This window comes from Parasteatoda tepidariorum, chromosome 5 (assembly GCF_043381705.1).
Source record: "Parasteatoda tepidariorum isolate YZ-2023 chromosome 5, CAS_Ptep_4.0, whole genome shotgun sequence".
Taxonomy (NCBI): Eukaryota; Metazoa; Arthropoda; class Arachnida; order Araneae; family Theridiidae; genus Parasteatoda; species Parasteatoda tepidariorum.
The window spans coordinates 55,348,718-55,371,461 of NC_092208.1; the positions used below are offsets into that span (position 1 = coordinate 55,348,718).

Consider the following 22,744-nt stretch of genomic DNA (forward strand, 5'->3'; position numbering starts at 1 on the left):
CACGTTTACTTATAATTTAAAGAAACTACTGATGCAATTTTTTGAAATATGTCTTTGTAAAATTTTACATTTGGCAACAGTATTTTAAATTTATTTTGTCTGCTTTGTTGACTGGAGCGGTGTGTGTAATTGTGCTTTTGCCATTTTGATATTTTTAAAGTTATAAAAATGTCGGATAAATTGGATATGTCTCTTGACGNAATAAGACATATATGTCTTTAAAAAGTGTTTAAAATAAATAATATTTTAAGATCCTTTTTTTATTAATTTACTATTTTGTGGTTTTTTTTGTAATGTTGTAAATTTAATTTTATAAATAGCTATATTAAAATTATACAAAGTATATAATTTTCCCTCGCACCTCCTGAATTTATTGTATTGTACTCCTGAAAAACTCCTTAGAAACTCCTGAAATTTACTTTCTTAGAAAGAGTATGAACCCTGTAAAAGAATTTCAAATTAACCTTAGCATAATTGAAAACATAGCAAGAATTCCGTTTAAGTTAACCTCCAGTAGCTTGCTTTGGATTTCCTACTTTCGTAGCATAACATATTTAATATTTAGTTTGAAATATAAATGATTACGTAAATATTTTTAATAATAGGGTAAAATTTACCTTACAATTATTTTAAGGTTGCAGACTATCTTGAGTGTAATTTTCAGTGGTAGCAATTAACCGCCTGTGCAGAGGGGATCAATAAATTTCGAATATATAAATTTTGGCATGTAGAAATTATTATAGGTTTTAAGTAAATGATTATGACTGATGTAAATCACTTAATCTGCTTCATGTATGTTTATATACATCCAAATATTTATTCAATATGGACCAAAAAATGTACGTAGCAGAAAATTCAACGTTGCAGAAATTTTTTTCTCTTACTCATTTTAAAAAACTCTTAGTTTTTCAAACTTAACCTGCAGGCCCATAAGCAGAATATTTTCAAATGTTCTGCAACAGGACTTATTAATTTATACTAATGTTCTGCAAGCATTTTACAGCGAAAAAAAGACAAACTTTACGTTAAAATATACACTATATTATTTTTTAAACAAAGGCAAACAAAAAAATTTAATAAAGACAATGATGAATTATTAACACTAGAAAGACTGAAACTTAGTATGTACTTGTATGATGATGAATTAATAACACTAGAAAGACTGAAACTTAGTATGTACCTATATTGCTCAAAGGCAGTCAAAATTACTGCATTGTGATAGAATAACTAATGTGTAAAGAATTTGTTTAATGAATTTTTTATATTATTGACAGTTATATAACAAGTTATTAGTAAATATTAACGATAAAAAAATTTACTTCACTTGGAAGGAAAATATTAATTTATACATTATTATTTGTACATTTTTTGCAAATGAAAAAGCAGTTAAAAAACAGTCAAAATGACTTCCTTTAGGAAACCTAGTGTTAGTAAAATGCCTATGATACGAAGGTCCGAACATTAAAATAAGGGCTGCCTTAAAAATCTTTCGAAGGGCTGAAATTTGTGCCACTTACTCAAGATGCAAATTGTTCTGCAGAACTTCATTTGTTCTGCGACGTACGTCACAGTTTTAGGCACTTTCTGCTTCCGGGCCTGCAGGACAATAAAGTCGATTATTCTACCCTAGTCACATCAACTCATCTTGATGTCCTGGAACCTTGTTTTATTTATATGAATGCAGATTTTGCTACATTCTTTCTCTGCTACTGTGTTTTGTTTTTATTTCATATCACTTTTGTTTCTTCTCATTCACGTCTGGCAAGTCTTGAAAATTAGTGCATACAGTAATTGAAAAACTGAGATGTTTATTTTTAAAATTTTCTTTTGGGGATTGATTACAGTAGATTTTTAATTTTATATTTTAAAATTTTTTATTTGTATGATAAGGTGGGATTTTTATATCAACATAATATGATAAGGTTGGACATTTAATCAACATAAAAAGACTATATTTCTTTTAATGTTTTTTTGAATACTTTTTTCTTTAAAATATATGTAGCATTTAACTTTTGTTTTAAGCGTTACACTAATAGGATCTTTTTTCAATTTTACAATGTTAGTTTTTTTTTTCCGCATCTGTTAGTTTATTTCTTTTGATCAGTATTATAGTTTTTTCCCTACATCTTTATTTTATATGTGAAACACTTGTTTTTTATTGACGTTTTAATATCAAGCCTTTCTTAATTTACTTATATGGAAAATCATGATTTTCGGCATAAAATTTACAAGTAAATTTATAACCATATACATTGAAACCTCAGTTAAGTGGACACTCTTGGGACTGAAAAAAATTTCCGTTTACGGTAATGGTACCCTAATAACAAAGTTTAGCTCGGTAATTTATATTTAGAATATTTTCATTGATATAAGAATAATTAAATAATTTACAAGGATATTTATTTAAACTTTAAACAATATTTTTTCCCTTACAAAAAGAATTTATGATAAAGTATTATTTTACAGGTAAATGAATGTAATTTTCCTATTACCACAGATATTCAAGTTAGTCATATGCTACCGAATAAGTGCTTTTAGACTTCAGTCATTTTCATTTAATAGGTTTACACCACCTAACACTTACCAATCACTTGATAGGAAACATGGTTAATACCTCTTCGAAAGTAAACCTCAAGCGATTCACGGGTGAATTTATCACGGATTAAATTTATGCTGAACTCAGCACGAATGAAGCGTATCAAATGCGCAATGGACAATTACAGCATATCATAAATTTTTTTATTTTCATACCTAACTTATTGGAAATTCTCCCCTGAAACCGAAAATCTGATTGTTTTTTTCGGCAAATGTTAATTTATTTAGTTATTAAACATTTAAATTGCCCCAAAAGGCCTCCGTAAGTGATGCAATCAAAAACGACCCCTGATTGGTTATGACGTCAAATGTGCCGAAGGGAAACGTGCCGTCTCCATCCGCTAAGGCTATTTCAATGCTCTTTTAGTTTTTATATCACGTATACCGTATGAACATCCTTTGTAAATTATCAGTAAAAATTTTGTGAATTAAATTTACGGTTCTGAGAGTGTGTGCAAAATGAAAGAAAGATTTTAAAACTTCAAACGTTGTTATTTATCATTAAAATATCTGAAGAAATGATTATGTAGCTCTTTACAGCGAATCAACATTTCTTTTCGGCTGAAATCAGTAGTGTTAAAGTTCATAGAAAATACTATTTCATTCCACTTACTTTTAAATTAAATTAATGCTTCATTACAACCTAATTACTTAATTAAAATAAGTCGCAGATTGGATAGAAATTTTATACATTTTGATATAGGATGGATGATTTTATAATTCGTTATTGCATTAAAACAAATCAGTATTTTCATAAATCTAGTCCATTGAAAAATATCAGTCCATCATCGTTACAATCTATGTGCTAATGATCAAAAATTCAAATAATGTAATTTAATGTTGCTTCTTTAATTTATTTATTTATTACTAGAGTTGAAGGATTTTCTTTTTAAGTAAATATTTACTAATGCAGTTTATGTCATCTTTTTTTTTTTTTCACTATGTATTAAATATTTAAATACACATTAACGCTTATATTTATTATTCCTAGCTTAAATAGGAATTCCGTTACAGTTCGAAATTATTTTTATTTTTAAATTTATAAATTTTAATTCCTTTTTCTGCAATATAGTATTAATAAAGTATGGTTATTGTTAATTTCTCTCCTTATTTTTGCAAGCTATTTGTCAGTGCTTGCAATGAAGAATTCTAAAATAGTAAAATTAATACATTATACATTTTTAATTAAAAAAAATTTAATAAAATAGTTTTAAAAAAATATCAGGTTATGCATACGGTATAGCCGAAAACGTATCAACACTTTCAAGAATCTAGTCCATTGAAATATATCTGACCATCATCATCACCATAATCTAGTTATACTTAAAATTTCACTTAATTTCTCATTTATCCATATCTAATTAACTTATTTATCCACAAAATTTCAGCGAATATCATTAAGCTGGAAGTTTTTGTTTCACTAAAGCTAGAGAACAAAAATAAAAAATTAACTTATACAAAATGGAAAGAAATTCTAATGCACATTCTTAATAATTTATTAAATAATTAAAAAATAAACAGTAATGTTGATATTTTTTCTCAATATTTTTATTCTTTGAGTAAATAGGAACTTTGCTATGGCGAAAAATTATTTTTATATGCATTTATAAAATTTTATTCCTATTTCTGCAATAAAGAACTAAATAAATGCATATGCTTGATTTCAAATACTCTTATAACATAGATTAAGGCAAATATGAATTTAAAGTTTTGCTGGGATCACAAGTTTTTTAAGAGGCTACTGCTATAAATACAATTACATGCTTTGAATTCACGCTAGAATAAAAAATTATCAATAACTTAAGCTGTCCTACATTTTAAAATCTAAAACTATTTATTCTACATAAGAAATTGATCCAACATTTCTTTCACTTAAGATGAAAATAAATCTTCCAAATGAACTTGAAGTATAGATTAAAATTAAGATTATGGTTTAAAAATGAAAAAACGAAGTTATTTTGTATTTGTAACGCATCATTTATAAGCAATACCATGCACTTTTTTTATTGAACTAAAAAATCCTAAATATTCCGAGCTACAAAATTTCGTCAAGTATTAACAATGTTTCAGTGGGTACCACTGAAATTTAACATTATAAAAATACTTTATATCAAATCCACATTTTTATTAAGCGATATTAAAGCGCAATTTTTTATACAGATAGCTTTAGACCATCTGAAATGGTCGGATTTAATTAGAAAATTTAAACGAAAGCAAGAACGTATTGGTTTCACAGCACGGCTACTGTAAGTGAACGGCAGATGGACATGTGCGAGGTCAGTTCGTGAATAATCACGTGACTCCCCGTTTCAGGCGAAAACGAAAGTAAGCGTTTTTTGATTGAAAATAACTAAATAAATAGCCTTCTTAGAAACGTAATAGAATGTTTTCTGGGAGTTCTGAGGGATTCTAAATGCATTAAAATTAAAAAAAAAAAATTTGACTGTAATTGTCCATTTTGAAATACGCAAGTCGTAATAAAAATATTAGAATTTTTTATTGTAACTGCAAAAAAAATGAGGATTAAAAATCACTTAGGTTTACATTTACAATGAAATCAAGACAAATAAATCGCACCAAAAAGTGATTAATTGGGGAATCTGAAACACACATGGCTTAATAGCATTGTAATAAAAATTTCTGATTTTCAAAATCACGTTGAAATGGGGAAATAACTTTTTTTATACATCATTTATATTTACGCTAATGTCTCCTTAAAGAGAGCGTGATAAGCATGCATTTACTGTACAGTCTGTTAAAATTAATAGTGTCAAAACGTGATGAATTAAAAGTGTGATTAAAAATGTTTGACATTTAAAAAAAAAAAAAAAATTGTTGTGTTAAGAGCTATAGTGGTTGTACACCCCTATCTTATAGGGTCAAGTGGGATAAAGTGGGTACATAGTAGAAAGTGGGCATATGTTAAAAAAACATCTAGTTTCTACTTTAAAATCGAGATAATTCATTTAATATTTTTAGGGACATTTACTGGGATTGCGACAAACATTTTTATTTCAGTTTTGGAAACTAGTAAAAAATTTAATGTTTACTAACTATCTGTTTTTGATCAATTTAAGCTAAGTTTGTTTAAGCTAAGAACTCCACCCGCCACAAAGACTCGGGTCATCTAATGCTATGGAAACAGGAATGGCTTATTTTAGGAATGGAAGCTTCACTCTAGGACTAACAGAATAGACTGTAGCAAGAAATTACCTTTCTATTGTCGACTTTATTATGAAAGTCATAATTGAATGCTGAGTTGTCCTTGTAAATGTTATCAGTGATAGCTTGAAGCTCTTCACAACTAATGAATACAGACTTGTCTGAGAAGTAAAGCCGTCAGTGCTGAATGTCAGTTGCATCTTGTAAGGAATCTCTTAAGTGAAGCATTCAGGACTATCTATGATTACCTTTTGAAGGATATATTTTTTATAAGACGAGTGATAAATTATTATTTCTTTGCAAACTGTGATTAATTTAGAAAAAGAAAATTATAAATACATAATTTAGTTGTTTTCCTTTATTAATTTAATGGTTATCTGTTAATTTTTCAGCCCACTGAAATGCCAGATAGATGGCAGCACGATTTGTTTGATGGTGGTGTATCTGGTCAAAGGGCTGGTGGTATCACAACAGGGGCGACAAAGCTGTTAGTTTCCAACTTGGATTATGGAGTATCCGACAGTGATATAAAGGTAATTTTATAATATTTAAAACTATTTTTATGTTTATTAAGTTTTTAAAAAAAAATTAGTTTTATAAAGGTTCAGTCTTTAAATAAAAGTAAAATAAAAATAATAGCTCAGTGGTTCACAAATTCATTTCTGTGGAAGGTTCACTGTAAGATGCAGGCATGAAAGTTTTCAGCTTTTACTCTGAATTCAGCTTTTTAAGCTCCATACATTTATTAATTTCATAATGTTGATTGCCTTTAAGTAGAATTCAGCTTTTTTTGCTAACTGGTACTTTCATCCCTGAAGATGGGTTCTGAAGGTTTAATTTTTTGAAAATCATTTATGATTTTTCAAACTTGTAATTGTATTTATATCAAAACAGTAAACTTTAATTTCTTAGTATTGTTAATAGTTTCGTTAATTTAATGGAAATTATCTCAGTAAAATGCCAGTAAAAAATATGACAAAATTTACATCAGTATTTCTTGTAGGGTGACCTGGGGTAATTCCTGATCAAAAAATGCAAGCATCTATTTTGTGAAAAAACTATTCAAGGTAGAATTTTAATATTAACTGGAAGTTTGAGGGTTTATGAGATGATTCCTATGCAACCTTCTTTTGTTTGAAAATCTAATTAGAATTTAAAAGATTTTAAATTTTTAGTGATCAGGAATTACCTCTTCTCTTGATCATTTCTGAGGTAATTCCTGATCACCAGTTTTTATAGTAAAGGGGCTGTTTAAAAATAATTATACAAATGTAATTAACAAATAAGACATCAAGATCATACAAATAAACCAAAAAGATATGTTCTGGCAGCTAATAAAACAATTTATTTAAAAGCAAGAATAAAGATTAACACTTTAAATTTTCCAAAAGCCTTTGCATTGTGCCATACATTTTAGTCAAGCAGCCAACTCATTCTCATGTTCTTCAGGAATATTAAAAAAAGAGTTCCCACATGGGTAACTTTTGTTGGACTTTTTAACCCCATAAGCAGAATATTTTCAAATGTTCTGCAACAGGACTTATTAATTTATACAAATGTTCTGCAAACATTTCACAGCAAAAAAAGTCAACTTTATGTTAAAATACTATATTTTCATTTGTTAAAATACAGGATCATACACAGAAACACTACATTATTTTTTAAACCAAGGCAAACATTCTTGACTTGTTACTTTTTCAATCACTTTTAAGTAAAGTTTTGTTAATGACGAGGATGAATTGTTAATAAAATGCCTATGATATTAAGGTCCGAACATTAAAATAAGGGCTGTCTTAAAAATCTTTCAAAGGAAAACGTTGTCACTTATTCAATATACAAATTGTTCTGCAGGACTATGTTTGTTCTGCGACGTACGTCACAGTTTTAGGCACTTTCTGCTTCAGGGTTTTTAACTTCATTAAGTGAAAGTGTAAAATTAAATTAGGTATGTCAACAGCTTTGACAGCAGCTCTCAAACTGAAATTTTCAATCATTAAAAGAAATTCACTGATTTTGCTTTCTAAAAGTTAAGTATCTTTTTAAGGCTTATAATTTCACACCATATTTATATCAGGCCAGGGTTGGTATATTACAATATTTCAATATNAATGCGTAAGCTGGTTTCAAGTAAAAAAAAAAGGACAAAATCGTTGGCAAAAGAAGTTAGCTCTTTTTTTATACCATTTATAAGAAGAAATGACAATGATCAGGAATTACCCCAGTGATAAAAAATTACCCCATCTGTAGGGGGCAACATTTGATATAGTTTCCTATAATCAATAATAATATTTACAGTACAACCTGCGGCCTCATGGGCCAAATGCGGCCCACTGACTGTTGATGTGTGGCCCGCTGGAATTTCTAAGCGCAATAAAAGAAATTCTATTAATTTGGTTTTTGTTTAAACATTATAAATTTTCTTAAAATATGTAATTAAAATTTATATTACTCTAAAATGTGTATTTTTTGCATTTCATACTGTAAGCTTCTTTTTGGTTAGAACTTATATCCCCCCTAATATTTATCTATATTTGATAAATTAATTGTGAAAAATTGAAAAAGTTTTTTTAAAAGAAAGTATCAGTTTTTTTAGTTTTAAATTAATTAAAAGCTTTTAATTTTTTGCAAATATGTTATTGTTATTAATATGCGTGTGGCTCTTCGTGAATCTATCTGCTGTGCAAGTGGCCCTTCACTCAAAAAGGTTGTGTACCCCTAGTTTACAGCATATGTGAAACAATTAAACAAAAGCTTACACTATTTTTATATCAAAGAAAAAGGAAGTAACTCAAAATATTTATTATTAAGAGAATTTATTATTTGCAGAAATGTGCACATTTTGAAACCCATCTCTGAAATGGGAAATACAGAAAGCAGTTTAAAAGATACTTATTTGGTTAGATTTAAAAAAAAAAACTATTATTAAGTAAATGTAGTTATACTTTAGTAAAGTGTACAAGCATTCTTGTCCATGTCTCAAATTTAAAAAAAAAATTAATTTTTTTAAAATAAAACTTAGGTGATCATTATTTACCCCAGAAACAGAGTGATTGTGAATTACCCCGGGTCACCGTAATACTTTTAAATTCAAACTCAACTGACTTAATTCAATAATAGTGAATTACGTTTCTCTAATAACTATTCTCAAAGTTTAAAGTTTTTTAAAAACCATAATTCATCTTTCTTTTTTTTTTTTTAATTTGTTTTTTTTTCCTAATAAATGCACTTAAAACTTTCAGAACTAGGCTAGATGCCACTCCAGGTCTGTAAATTCAGCTGTTTGACACAGATCCCATTATTTTGAAGAGTTTTATTGATAAAATTATAATGTAAAGAAAAAATTTGTGCCTAATAAATTTTATTTATATATTTGGGGTTCTGCTAAAAGATGCTTTATTATTTAGGGTTCTGTAGCTGTGAGAAATTGAACCGCTAGCTTAATAAACTGTAATTCTGTTTTTGGTTTTGAATACCGCAATTTATTCTTTTATATCTGTCTCTATTATAATTTTATGTTAATATTATAGGAACTTTTTGCTGAATTTGGTCCTCTAAGAAAAGCTGCAGTTCATTATGACAGATCAGGAAGATCTTTAGGCACAGCTGACGTTATTTTCGAAAAGCGACTGGATGCTGTTAAAGCAATGAAACAATATAATGGTGTTCCTCTGGATGGTAAGATTTTTAATATCTTTGATCTTTGTTTTTACTTACAATGTCGTCACCCAGAAATTTTACAATTATTAAATTTTATAGGTAGACCTATGAGTATTCAAATCGCCAGTTCTACTGTTCCTAGCTCAAATCCTTCACCCAGAGGACGGTTGGGTGGTTCTTCTAATCAGAGAGGTTTTAACAGGTATTACTAACAATAAACAATGCATTGAAATTCTGTTTTTCTATTTGTATTCTGTTTATACACCTCTTATATTATTCCTGAGTTTACTATTGTAATTATTTTTTCAAACCCATAATAATGTGCTGTTTTCAGTTTTCATTGATTATTCTATTACTCTGCAAACAGATATGTTATATAGTAAATTTTTTTTTTTTTTAAAAAAATGAAGAAATCCCTCAAATATTTTTTTTTAAAACCATATAGAACTGTTTAACTTTAAATGTGATAGAGCAAGTGCGTTTAACAAGCACATATGCAAAAGTATACCTCCAAATACTTCGATAACTAAATTTTATGATTTGGAATGCTAACTTCACAAAATAAGTGAATGTTATCTATAAGCCCTGAAAGCAGAAAGTGCTCTATACTGCATCATCTACTTCAGAGCAATTTATGTATTATTAAGTATGGTTAATAATTTTTTTATCATGTAGGTATTTTTTGCAAAACTTAATATTTGACCAATTGATGTTTGCTTTTTAGAAAATATAGTTTTTAAAATTAAATTATTCATCATTTAAAACGAATGGTAATTTTAAATTGTGAGAGTTGTGTGTTGATAATATGTATGGAATATTTGTTATTATGAAAGAACTGATTGCAGAGCATGGTATTGTTCTCCTTTTAGGCAGTCAACAAGTACGCATACTCATTATAGCCAGCCACCTACTAGTAGAGTAACATCTAGAAGGAAAAAAATGCTTTTTCTTTTTTTTTTCTTCTTTTTTTTTTAAATACAAGGTGATTAGGAAAGGTATTGAAAATAGTCCTTGTTCTAAAGGGTTTCTGTTTTTCATAATTATTTTAATCTAAGTTAACTTGATATTTTATTAGATTTAAATTTAAGATTAAAAAAGTAAACTAAATGAGGATTAATGTGACTTCTGATAAATTATTTGTATATTACCAGTGAGTTAATTGTTTTTCCAACTAAGTGAGTTTTGAACTTTTCTATGTTCTGAGGATTTTTTCTAAACTTTTTGGTCTATGTTTTTTCTAACCTTGAAGTTTTTTCTTAAAATTCTATTTTATTTATTGTGCACAGACATTACAGCCTTTCCTTAAGTACAGAAACTTCTTAATTCTTCCTTTAATCAATATATATATAAAATAAAAAAAAACACTTTAGACATGTATCTTAAGTAAAAGTAGTTGTTCAAAAAGAACAACAAATGTGTCTGTTTTATTACATAGTCTTTTTAATGTTTCAATATTAAAAATGTTTTATTATAACAATTTCATCTGCCATTATGAACTGTAAAAGATTTTACTGCATATACATAGCTGCTAACTGCTCCCATTAAATCATATTTGTTCCGATTCTTTAGCTTCGAAAATTCCGGAAATATGATTTCAGGTTAAAATGTTCTTATTTTTCAGCGTCCTAACGCCTTTTCACTCTTTATATTGATTTTCTTTCAATCCAGGGCAGGTCTAAGAACTAAGAGCAGGGCATGTGATTTTTCCAAGAGAATATCAGAATTTCGCGACATTTGCATGTTTCTTCCGCCGATTTGATTCATTTTGTAGACTGATGTTCTTAATTTTGAATATCAGGAACTGTGCCGGAATCACTAATATCGATTTTTGTATTATTTGATTTAAAAATTACTTGATGTGATTCATATTCATGCTATTTAAAGATCCTTCATTGTGATTCCTATTCACTCAATTTAAAAATCCAACATCGCGATTTGCATTTACTCAATTTTAAAACCAATTATCACAATTCGGATTCACTGGGTTGTAATATCAAACGTCAATTTCCGTATTTATACATATAAAAACTATGCATTGCGATTCGTATTTACTGAATATTAAACTTCAATGTCGCAATTTGTATTTTTGCGTTTTAAAATCCAACATCGCGATTCCTTTAAGGAGTAAGTTTTTTCTTGGATTAGTTACTATAAACAGGGTATCTGCGCACCTGGAATGTCATGAATTTTGGTATTGAACACAATTTGTCATGAAATATCAAGATTTTAACTATTTTTAAAAAAAAAAACTTGGAAAGTCATGGATTTAGGTCGCCAAAAAAATTTTATTTTCAAAATGGAATTACCCCCTCCGATTTTTTGGTGTTCCGAATATCTGAATTTGTAACAACATCCTCACTTACAATCACATTTTATTACAATATAAAATGTTTTTATCATGTTCTTTAATTATGGTGTTCTTTCAAAAAATGAAGAAAAAAGACCTTTCTAGAGCAATTTATCTTTTAAACTTCTGTCAGAATTATTATTATTTCAGAATTATTATAATTATTTATTTATTTTTTTATTTTATCAATTTAAAATTCTAGCTGAAGCAAGCCAGTCGTTGGCAAATTTTTTTTAATTCGGAAATGAGAATATAAAAATCAGGAGTATTTCTTTTCTTTCAGATGAACAAAAAAATTTTCTTTAGAATATAATTCTGCAGAAAAAATAACTAATTATTTGCTTTTGTATTTTTTCAGCTATTTAATTGCTTCGACTTTCTTTACACTATTAACATGAAGATACAGAGTGTAACAGTTTTATTTATACCTATCATTTTAATTAATGTCATTATGATGCTTTTTTAAATTTATTGTTGTTCGAGAAAATAGTGACTTCATTAAGTCATGAAAAATTCTTAGAATTAGTCATGAATTTAAAAATCTAAAATGTAGCAGATACTCTGTATAAAGATGTGATATTCTTCATTAGTGAGTGATTTAATTAGGACCATTACCTCAAAAATTATGTTAAATATGAAATGTGTGGTTTATAAATATATCAATATTTTAATTTTTGATAGTCCGTTTTTCACTTTTCATAATTATCCGTGATTAGCTTATCGTGCTGTGTTATTATTTTTGCTTTTAACTTATTGGCTGCTATGCATATACTATTTTCAATTTGTTCAATACCCAGTTACAACATAGCTGTTATTAACTGATAGGAACCAAACTGAACTGAAGTGCACTTATTCTTATGAAATAGCATGTGGTAATGTTGTTAGAAATGCTTTAGCTTGTTTTCAATAAATGTCATTTTCAGAAATCGTCAGGGTGGAAACAATCGTGGTAGACCAGGACGAGGCGGTGGAGGAGCGCAGCGTAAAGTACCCACAGCTGAAGAGTTAGATGCTGAATTAGATGCCTATGTAAATAAGGTAATTTATTTTCTGCTTTTGCTCGAAATATACCACTATTTCTTTACGATTGTTACATAAAGAATATTCTCTAAGATTGTTTTTGTATTAGACATTTAGTAATGTAGTTTATATTTTAAGAAACTTTTTGTGTTATTATAATCTTCCATAACATTAAGTTAAATTTTCTGAAAATAGATAAAATGTACCATTTTCCTTTAAAAAATGCAACAAGGAAATCTTAAAATAAAAAATAAATTATTTTTTATTAATACATTGTTGTTTTTCATAATTATTATGAATTATCAAGTAATGATGGCAGACCACAATGCTAGGGAATGATAAATTATGGTAATTTTCTTTTAAAAATGAAACTTCAGCTTTTTGCAGTGGTATCCCTGATATTATTGACCTTAATATTCAACCTGACTCACGTTTTTCTTTTTTCAGATGGAGTAACTTTTGAATTGTACAAGAAGTTACTGATAATAGAAATGTTGATTTATTGTAAACAGCCTTCACAAAGTTATGCATCCAGTTAAGCCACATTTTCTTGATTGAGATACATTTATTTCCAGAAGTTTAAGGATGGTTGATTTGTAACCAGTGATTTCATTTTTGAATTATTGTCAGCTATGAAGAAGAAAATTTGGCCTTTTAACTGTCTTTTTAATTCTCATCTTTCATTCATGCATCATTATAAGTGTCAATGATCATACAGCTGTTTTCATTAAAGAATTTCATCTGTTTTTATGCCTTTTTTTTCTCTCCTGTGTGTGTTTTCAACTTCATTCTTATTATTTTGTATAGTATTATACTTTTTGTGAATCTTTTTTTGCTCACAAAATCTAATATTTGACACAACATATAAAAAAAAAAAAAAGTTGCATGGTAGATAAGATAAAATATGGTATGGATTTCAAATGAAATTTACCTGATGTTCCTGGAAAAGTCTGGGAATTTTTTCTGAAATTGAGTGGAAACCACTTTATTGATAATTGAAGAAGTATCAACAATGCAATACATTTAATTTTTCAAACTTATGTTAGTAAATCTCCTAAATATGTATTTTATTAATTTTCATTAAAAAAATTTAAAAAAACTGTAGATAGATTTATTTGCTGTATAATACGTATCATTCACTCTTAATATATTTTGCATTTGCTCTGTTGCCAACTTTTTCAGTTGTTGAAAATTTTTATATTTAAATAAAAGTTACATGGTTATCCTGATAATTCTTATTTTTCTGATGAAATTGTTTTTTTTATCTTTAGCTTTTTGCTCTGAAATTTTGTGTGTCAAGAATAATGCAAGTGCAGGTTTTAAAATAATCAATTTGGAGAATCACAAAATTTATAAATTTTCAATCAAAGAGCATTCAATTTCAATATAATATTAGAAAAAATCATCAAAATTTGAAAGCTCTAAGACCCTCCACTAATTATATGCATGATTCAATAGCCTTCACTGCAGGATTTTTTTCTTCTAACTGTCAGGTAATTCAATCATTTTATGAAGGTGAACTAAACTACTTTATATCAAATTTTTGTGCTAATGAATTCAAAAAGCACATGCTTATTTATTACTTTCAGCAAATACAGTAAAAAATCTTGTGTCGAATTTTGCTATTTGATAATTTTTGGTTCGTCTCTTTTATCTGATTTTAAGAAGGATAGATTCCAATCAGTAATACTAGAATCATATAGAATTTTGGAATAGTGAGTTAAGAGATCTCCAAAATTAATCTCTTACAAAAATGCTATGGGGGCATATTTTCTGTTCTAAAATTGGTTCGTTTTGAAACAGTTTAAACCTCTATTAAAATTATTTGATTAAAGAAGTCTTGAACTTACTAATCTAGATTTTAGTATGAGGAAACATTAACTAATTGATATTAGTTTTTACGCCAATAGTTATTATAAATATTTTCAATATATTTTGATCCGAAACTATTATGATTTGTATAGCAATCCATTAATAAATTTGTAAAAAAAAAAAGGCTGTTAAAATTTTCTATTCTAAACAAAGTAATTCTGGAATTTAAAATATTTTAATTTTTTTGTAATAAGTATGATCAAAACAAATTTTAAGTTGGGCAAATTATAAAGTTTGTCAGTCGTTTGAGAGGTGATTGTATTCCTGTACTTCAGAATTTCGTTAATTTCACAGAAATCTGCATATCTACAGGCCAAATTTTCCAAAATTTCGTCTTGCTTTTATTAGTTTAATTTTATAAAAATAAGTTCTAATTACAGTTTTACAATTTTCGCATATTTGCTTTATTGATCTGTTCACTTTTTGTAGCACGAAGTTTATCCTTTTGAATATTGAATCTTATTAGTTACTATGATGGTGTGATATTCTTCATTAGTAGTTATCATTACTAGTATAAATATCAGTTTGAAAAAATTACATTAAATATGTAGTTTATAAAACTGTTTGTGTATTATTTAGTTGATAATATTGAGTTAGCATGTAAAATTTTCGGGGTTTTCACTTTGTGTAACAAGTTTAGTACTGCAAAAAAAAAAATGTCAGGAATTTTTCTTTAGCCTACTACAAAGTTTATTTATTGTTGAAATCTTAGTTTTTAAAGTTTCTTACTAAACTTTTATCACAGAAAATAATTATTCTAATATTTACATATGAAATCTATTAGGTAATTATGCATTGTTTTTTATAAGTAAATAGCTTCATTTTTAGGAAATTTTTTAAAATGTTTATACAGCTAAGCTCTTTGGTAATATACTCTCATTGCTGTGATCCTTTCATTACTGATGCATGAAGTCCCATATGCCATTCCTTAAGTTCAGTGTTATCTTCATTAAAATGTCCGAACTGAATGGTTCATTTCAATATAGCGGTTGATTTTATTTATTTTTAATACTACGAAAATCCCTAGAATTTCAGGTGTTATATATTTTTGGGCTTTCAAAACAAACATTTTTCTATTGACAATGTATCAATGAATAGCAAAGTTTAGAAGTGAGAGTCCATCCCATATTTTTTACCTATCAATATAAATATGAAACACCTCGAATTCTATATCAATGAAGAAAGAGTGACAGATGGTTTGTTTTAAAATTGAAACCTGTGGTATTCGCATTCTTCTAGATTTTATTCTAGCTGTAACTTAGTGTAGTTCTCTAGATGAATATTATTTTGCACATATGCTAAGAACGTAATTTAGAAGCTTTGAAGGAAGTGCATAGAAAAATATTTTTGTCATTGCTATGTTTTTGTGGTATGTCTTCTAATAGTTATGTGAACTCGCAATATACTTCCTAACGTTAAAACATCCATTTTCATTTGAATTACTAAGGTGATTATTTTAAGCAGTGGCAAAATCATTTTCTTAAAATCTCCCAATAATTATACAAGTTGGCAATTACGTATTTGCAATGTAATGACTGCATAAAAAAAATTTCCATTAATCACAAATTTAATTCAAATCCTTTTACTGCAGTTTGGCAAATATTTTAAAATGGAAAAAATTAAGTTACCCATCCATTAATAAAAATGTATTTTTCTTCTGAAAGAAAGGGTTATTAAAACATTTCAAACTTAAATTTATTCCTCACCAGTAATGTAATTTTGCAAATTGGAACTTGTTAGACAGATATTATTATAACTATGATTATTGAAACTTGCTATTTCTAAGAGTTAAGCAGTGCCAAGAGTGTTTCCTATTGTAGACCCTGCATTGATAATAAATATAATTACGTTGAAAACGAGTGCTTAACACATTGAATTCCATGGGGATGACCGGCACGGAGTTTGTTCGTAGCGCCACGGGGGTCACAGTTGACCGGCGAAGCCAAGATTATTAAAAACACATAATTCGAGTAAATTTTTAATTTTTTTTTTATATTATCGTTACTAAAATGGTTTGAAGAAATTAATGCCATACATACTGAGAAAATCGTTTTGGCCAGACGGACAAGCCATGTAAAATTAGTGTGGCAAGTATTTCTTAAAAAGGTTTAGACTTAAAATATAAAATTTGGAGACAAAAGATAAGTCAAAAATTTTTTAACTACAGTTATACAGTAAGGATATAAATATTGGATTAGTAATTGAGTTCTTGCTCTTTCAAGGTTACTTTTTAGTTAAAAAATTAACTAATTAAACAATTTTTTTTCTTTGTTAACTCCTTCCAAACATTCAAGATTTTTAATACCTTCCGGGGCAAAAATCCCCTGAAATATCTATTCCTCCCAGGAAGCTCTTGATTCTTCATTAATATTGAATGAATCTTCATATGAGCAATTTTTTCAGTTATGAGACCATCTCTATACACAGCACAAACAGCTGTTATTGCCTTACAATCTTAATTAAAAGAAAAAAGGTGACAAAAATGATCATTTTTCTTAATCTGACATTCCATGTTATAGTGATCTGAAATTTGATATAAATTCTTAAAGAAAAAACAGATTCCGGTAGAACACAACATCCTGCCAAAAAAATTTTTATGATGCATGGAAAGTTAAAATTATAAAAATGACAGGAACTTCCTGATCTAATATGTTGGAAACTTCACAAATCATGCTATTTATAATGTAAATAATTTCTCAAGAGATAAATGAAACTTTATTTCAATGCAAGTATACAGAAATTAGTGGTATGTCTCTTGCAACACATACATGAAGAAATACTGAGTGATAAAATGCAATTCTTATTCTAAGTGTGCAAGATAGTTTTCAAGTTCAGTCTTATTTCTGAAATTTATAAATATTGTCCAGTATTTTTAAAAAGTAAGCATAATAGTATAATAAAAATATATGAAGAGTAATTTAGTGATCACTGTCGTCCAAGTATTCATGAGAGCTGAATCTTGTAGGAGCGAAAGAGTTGCGGCCTATTCCATATGGTGATTCAGAAAAAGTCTTCTTAGGATGAATCCTGCTTGTGGGCTGAAACATTTAAAAAAACAGCTCTCAGAAAGTAAATTGTTATTAAAGCACCAGAGCACAAACGTCGAGTGGGAATTTCTTCTGTACTGATAGATCTTTTATAGCTATTTTTTAACCCATAACTGCCTGTTGTTGCTTTTGACATTGTTAGGAAGCAACATTGCCATAAAAAATTCAATAGCAAAAAGTAATAATTGGCTTTTCTGAAACAATGCCGTTGTTGTGTCACCACACTTAAAGTGAAAAAATAGAATTTCTTAAGAAAATGTTATTTAGATCCTTTTACAGTTATTATTATGATTTAAATATGATTCTGAATTAGATTTAAAAAATCATGATTTTTCTCATGTATCCACAAAAAAATTTATTGCTTTCAAGCGCTATATTTTGTTTTAGAAAAATTTTTGTATGCACTGTAAATTATATTAAAATTTATGGATATGACTGCAGTACTTGAAGTTAAGAAAAAAATTTAAAATTTATATCATTTATCATTACAATTGTCCAGACTGAAGCTGCTTTTGTATTAGAAGTATCGAGAATTAAAATGTTGATGCGAAGAATATATATTATGTGCCTATTTTGATAAACTAATTCATAAAAATTTTGAACTTTAAATTGTCTACTTAATTTATACATTAAGATTTCATTTCCAACTTGAAAAAAAAAAATTAACAATCATTACTTATCAAATGTAACTGACAAGACTAGAAATAATAATAAAAAAAAATTCTTGACTGAAAATATCCTCTTTTTTAGTACTGTTAATAAATCCGCCTTGTTGTCAAAGTAAAGGCAACAACAAGAAATTAAATGCTGACATAAGTAATTATACAAATAAAACAATCAAAACTTATGAATCTATTACAGTAACCAATTACCAGTATCTTCATAATGAAATTACCAATAACCAAATCTCTATTACAATGTGATAATAAATAAAATCATGCAATTTTCAAGACTTAAGATACAAATATTATTTTTGCATTAGTTTGGATGGCTTGTGAACAGGATATATGATGGTTAGTTAAAATAGCATAAAATACTTTAATCGATACTATCATAAGAGTACAGGGTGAACCATGAAGTCTGCAACTTAATTGCTAGCCATACACTTCACAAAATGTGCCACTAAATTTTTATTAAAAAAAAAATTAAATTGTAGATAACAAATCGGAAGAGAAAATAATTTTTGACTTTATTTTCCATTAAGCCTCATGTACAAGGATCAGATTTTCTAAATATTAAAATTGATTCTGAATGAATTTCACAATAATTTAAGATCTACAGTGAAAAAATGCGACTTGAATTAATTTAACCGTTTATTATCAATTTTAAATGCATTGTTAAAATAATATTTCTTTAATCTGAGGATCACCCTGTAAATATTTTAAATATAACGAAAAAAAAAACGAGGTATTTTTTGAAAACAAAAGCAGGTACAATAAAGCTTGGCTCAATATTATTGCAGTAATGTAAATGCTAATTTGGATTAAATTTTAATATGCCAGTTTAAAAGGGATCAGCCACTCATTTCATATAAAATAACACTCTCACCTATGACAGAAGACAAAGACCAACAATCAGAACATTTTAGTCATCAGATGCTTTAATTTTTCGAGAAACAGGTTTGCCAATTGGCTGTATATAACAAAAAGTCATTTTTTGTGTGAAAAAAAATGAAAATATTTATACAAATAAATCACCTTATCTTAAACAATCAAAACTAGATCTCAAAATCTAATTATAAAGTAAAAGAGAATAAAAGTTCAAAATATTATTTAGCAACAAACTGTGAAATTTATAATTTTTTAAGTTATTTTAAATAAAACTATAATAATAAATAACATGTTTTAGTAAAATTATCAAGGCACTAAGTTATAATTCTTTCATTTTTTCCCCCTCTAACAATTTATTTTACTAGAAAGCAGTCTAACGAATCTTGTAACTTATTTTAAACTATAGAATAAATTTTATGTTATTTAAGAAGAGAAACTATTAACTAATATACAATTTGCTTTATAGTGAAACTTGAAAAACTTAAATCAGCTTAAGAAATCAAAAGTACATCAAGCAATCAAAAATTTAACTCATTAAAAATTCAACACATTGTGTTTTTGTTTTATAAATATTGTTGAAAGCAAACAATAATTTTGTTATAATATGAATGTCGAGTATTTTATAAGATTTGCAAATACTCGTAAAAGTTGTATATAGTTTTAAAACTCATTGCTGATAAAAATTACTGAACTTAGAAATTAAGTTTTAATCTTTTTATGTTTCTTATGACACCTTTTTTCAAGAGATTTTTATAACTTTTAGATTTAGACCAGTAAATATTTTATCTACATAGATTATCATAGTGCAAACTCAAAAAGTCAGGCAAGCTTCCTTTCAAAAATTGTTAATCTTTTTTTATCACTCATTTGAATGATGGATTTGTGTCATTTTGATATTGTCAGGAGCGTCTTAACTAGCAAATGTTCAACATATTGATTTAAATCATAGATTTGTGAGAAACATAAACTATTTTGAGTTTTTGAGGAAAATGGACCTATAGAACTTGGGGTAATATAAAACTATTCTAATTTAAAGTTGATATTTTTTAGCTGAAATTAAAAATCTTAAATTAAATTTAAAACTGAGTTAAATGCGATCAAATTATGAAAATTTGAAGATACTTTTTTTTGGAAAACTTAAAATTAATCAATAGCATTTGTGTTGCATAAAATATTTAAGCAAAATAAAATAAACTTACACCAGGACTAACTCCCCTCCCTGTAGATACAGAACTCCTGTTTTTAGCTCTCAATTTAGCAAGTGCATTTTCTGACATATCTGCTCTTTCTTCTGCATCTTCTAACTCTTGTTGCACCTTTCGATATTTTGCCAGGTTCAAGGCAGCTATCTCTTCCTGTAAAAAATAAACAAACATTCATTTATCTTAAAAAATAATAATAAAAAGAATGCACTACTTAACAGATTTTAAAAAAGCACATGATGCACTAAGAGATTAAATAATAAACTAGATGATAAAAAAAATTTAAGGTATAAATTCCTGAACATATAAGACACATAACTTAAAATAACCTAGTTTCAGATCATAAGATTTACTATTTCTTAATTTTTACTATTTCTTAATTCTTTACTTAAATACTTAATAACTTTTACACATTCTTCACACTCAATTACTGGAACCAAACATTATATTATGTAACAAAGTATATAATGAATCTGAGCCCAAATTTTTTCTAAGCAATGAGCTCGGCTCTGGTCTCTGTGGAATCCATGTCTTCTAAAATTTTGACATATTCCAAATATTTAATTAAATTTAGTACTACTCAAAATATTTTGCTTCCAAAAGCAAAACTAAAGTGAGAAAAAAAAGCTAATTTTTCTAAAAAATTATAAACAGCATGAATAAACATCTTATGAATAAAAAGTTTTTACTTACAGCTTCTTCAATCTGCCTCTTATATGTCTTTATTTTTTGCTGGAGTTTATCCACAAGATCTTGCATCCTCTCGTGATTTTTGCGATCTTCTTCCATTTGGAATTGTATTTCTTTAAGCCTGCGCTCTGATTTACGGTAGTTTTTAGATGCTTCAGAGTGTTTTCGTTGTTCATTTTCTAGTTCATTCTCCAGCTCCCTTACCTACAGATATAAAAAAAAACATATTGGTTTTTCTAGGTGGAAAAAAAATTCATGCCATAGTAAAGGAAAAAATAGTAAAATCAATATTAAAAAAATTCATTTTTCTAGAGTATTTATTTTTATTTCAAAAGTGATAATACTTAAATAAAGATCGCAACATAGTAAAATATTAAGAATAACTTTAACAGATATTAAATCAAAATCTTTTGTTAAAAATAGATTCCATTTATTTATTATTTAACTGTGCAAGCTAGAATTAGTCTCGCTTTATTTTAAAAAGAAAATTACGTGGATTTCGAGTTGCTATGAAGATATGATGGAACAACTTGTGTAAATAAAGTGTTAGTAGAGTAGAGAACGACAGAGCTTTGAACTTTTTAATCGAGTCTCACAACATTTGTAGTAAACAAGGACTTGGTATTAAGAATTCCTAATTTTATATAAATAATAAATAAAGGGAATCTACTTTTATCTTCATTATCAATTTAAAATAATCTTATAACTTATTTTTATGTTTTTTTACTGTATCTAAACACTGAGTTGTAGTTGTATAATTATTAAAAAAAAAGATTGTCTAAGAGGAAGAAATGTTATTATAAAATAATGCATATAATAGATGAATAAATTATTCTTAATTGAAATAGTCCTACTTTTTGTTCAAGTTTTTGAATGATTTTCTTCCCTCCTTTCAATGCAGCAGCTTCAGCTTCATCCAGCCTAACTTGCAAGTCTTTCATTTGTTGTTCCATTGTTTTACGTAACTTCTCTTGTTGCAAAGCATGTTCTTGTTCGGATCTCAGCTCGTCAGCTAATCGGGCAGCATCTACCATTGCTTTCTTGGCTTTCTCTTCAGAGTTTTTAGCTTCATTAAGCATTTCATCCAAATCAGCCTACAAATTAGAACATTATATTATTCGGAGAATAAGTTCGAACAAATAAAAGAGATGATTTTAAAAACAAAATTTAAAATAAACAACATGGTTTTTTTAAAGGAAAAAAAATCATAGCATTATTAGAAATATATAATTTGCTGTTTAGTAAATAGCAAATATTCTGTTTTTTTTTCTTCTTTGTTCTTCGATTTAAGAAAAGCACAGTTAGTTTTGAACAAAATTTTAAATAGTATTTTTTTGTTGTTCACTGATAATATAGGATTAACTATATACCGATATTATAGGATGAATACACATTATTACTCTCCTATTTCACTTAAATTCACAGAAACATTAAAATTTATTTTTATTATCCCTTTATAAGTCAAAGTTTCAGAAAATAATTGTACATTTATAAGGAGTGTCACGGCAGCAGATAACTTAAAAGTTTTTTTTTTTTTTAAGATTTATATTTGATATTTTGTACAAAACTAAATTGCATAAAAGTTTTTAATTAAACGCTTTT

The 22,744-nt window shown here is 27.3% G+C and overlaps 2 protein-coding genes across 31 annotated transcripts in view; one reads left to right on the forward strand and one right to left on the reverse strand.

Annotated features, from left to right (window-relative positions):
* The first annotated feature begins 68 nt into the window (after positions 1 to 68).
* Positions 69 to 13,527, forward strand: LOC107457056 (THO complex subunit 4). The gene is made up of 6 exons (XM_071180843.1): positions 69 to 225; positions 6,077 to 6,290; positions 9,285 to 9,432; positions 9,514 to 9,616; positions 12,685 to 12,799; positions 13,229 to 13,527. Exons 2-6 carry the CDS (start codon positions 6,159 to 6,161, stop codon positions 13,235 to 13,237), a joined length of 507 nt encoding a protein of 168 aa, XP_071036944.1. The 5' UTR covers positions 69 to 225; positions 6,077 to 6,158; the 3' UTR covers positions 13,238 to 13,527.
* A 3,818-nt stretch (positions 13,528 to 17,345) lies between these two features.
* LOC107457063 (myosin heavy chain, muscle) overlaps positions 17,346 to 22,744 on the reverse strand; it is a 59,072-nt gene continuing 53,673 nt past the window's right edge. For 22 of the 30 annotated variants that reach the window (XM_043044374.2, XM_043044375.2, XM_043044372.2 and 19 more), the window contains exons 39-42: positions 21,997 to 22,236; positions 21,146 to 21,346; positions 20,450 to 20,605; positions 17,346 to 17,691 (exon numbers count right to left, since the gene is read on the reverse strand). In XM_043044374.2, the coding sequence (XP_042900308.1) occupies positions 17,572 to 17,691; positions 20,450 to 20,605; positions 21,146 to 21,346; positions 21,997 to 22,236 (717 nt within the window). In that variant the 3' untranslated portion in view covers positions 17,346 to 17,571. Of the gene's footprint in view, positions 17,692 to 19,248; positions 19,333 to 20,449; positions 20,606 to 21,145; positions 21,347 to 21,996; positions 22,237 to 22,744 lie in introns of all 30 variants that reach the window. The other 8 variants (XM_071180836.1, XM_071180834.1, XM_071180838.1 and 5 more) reach the window with 1 other exon arrangement.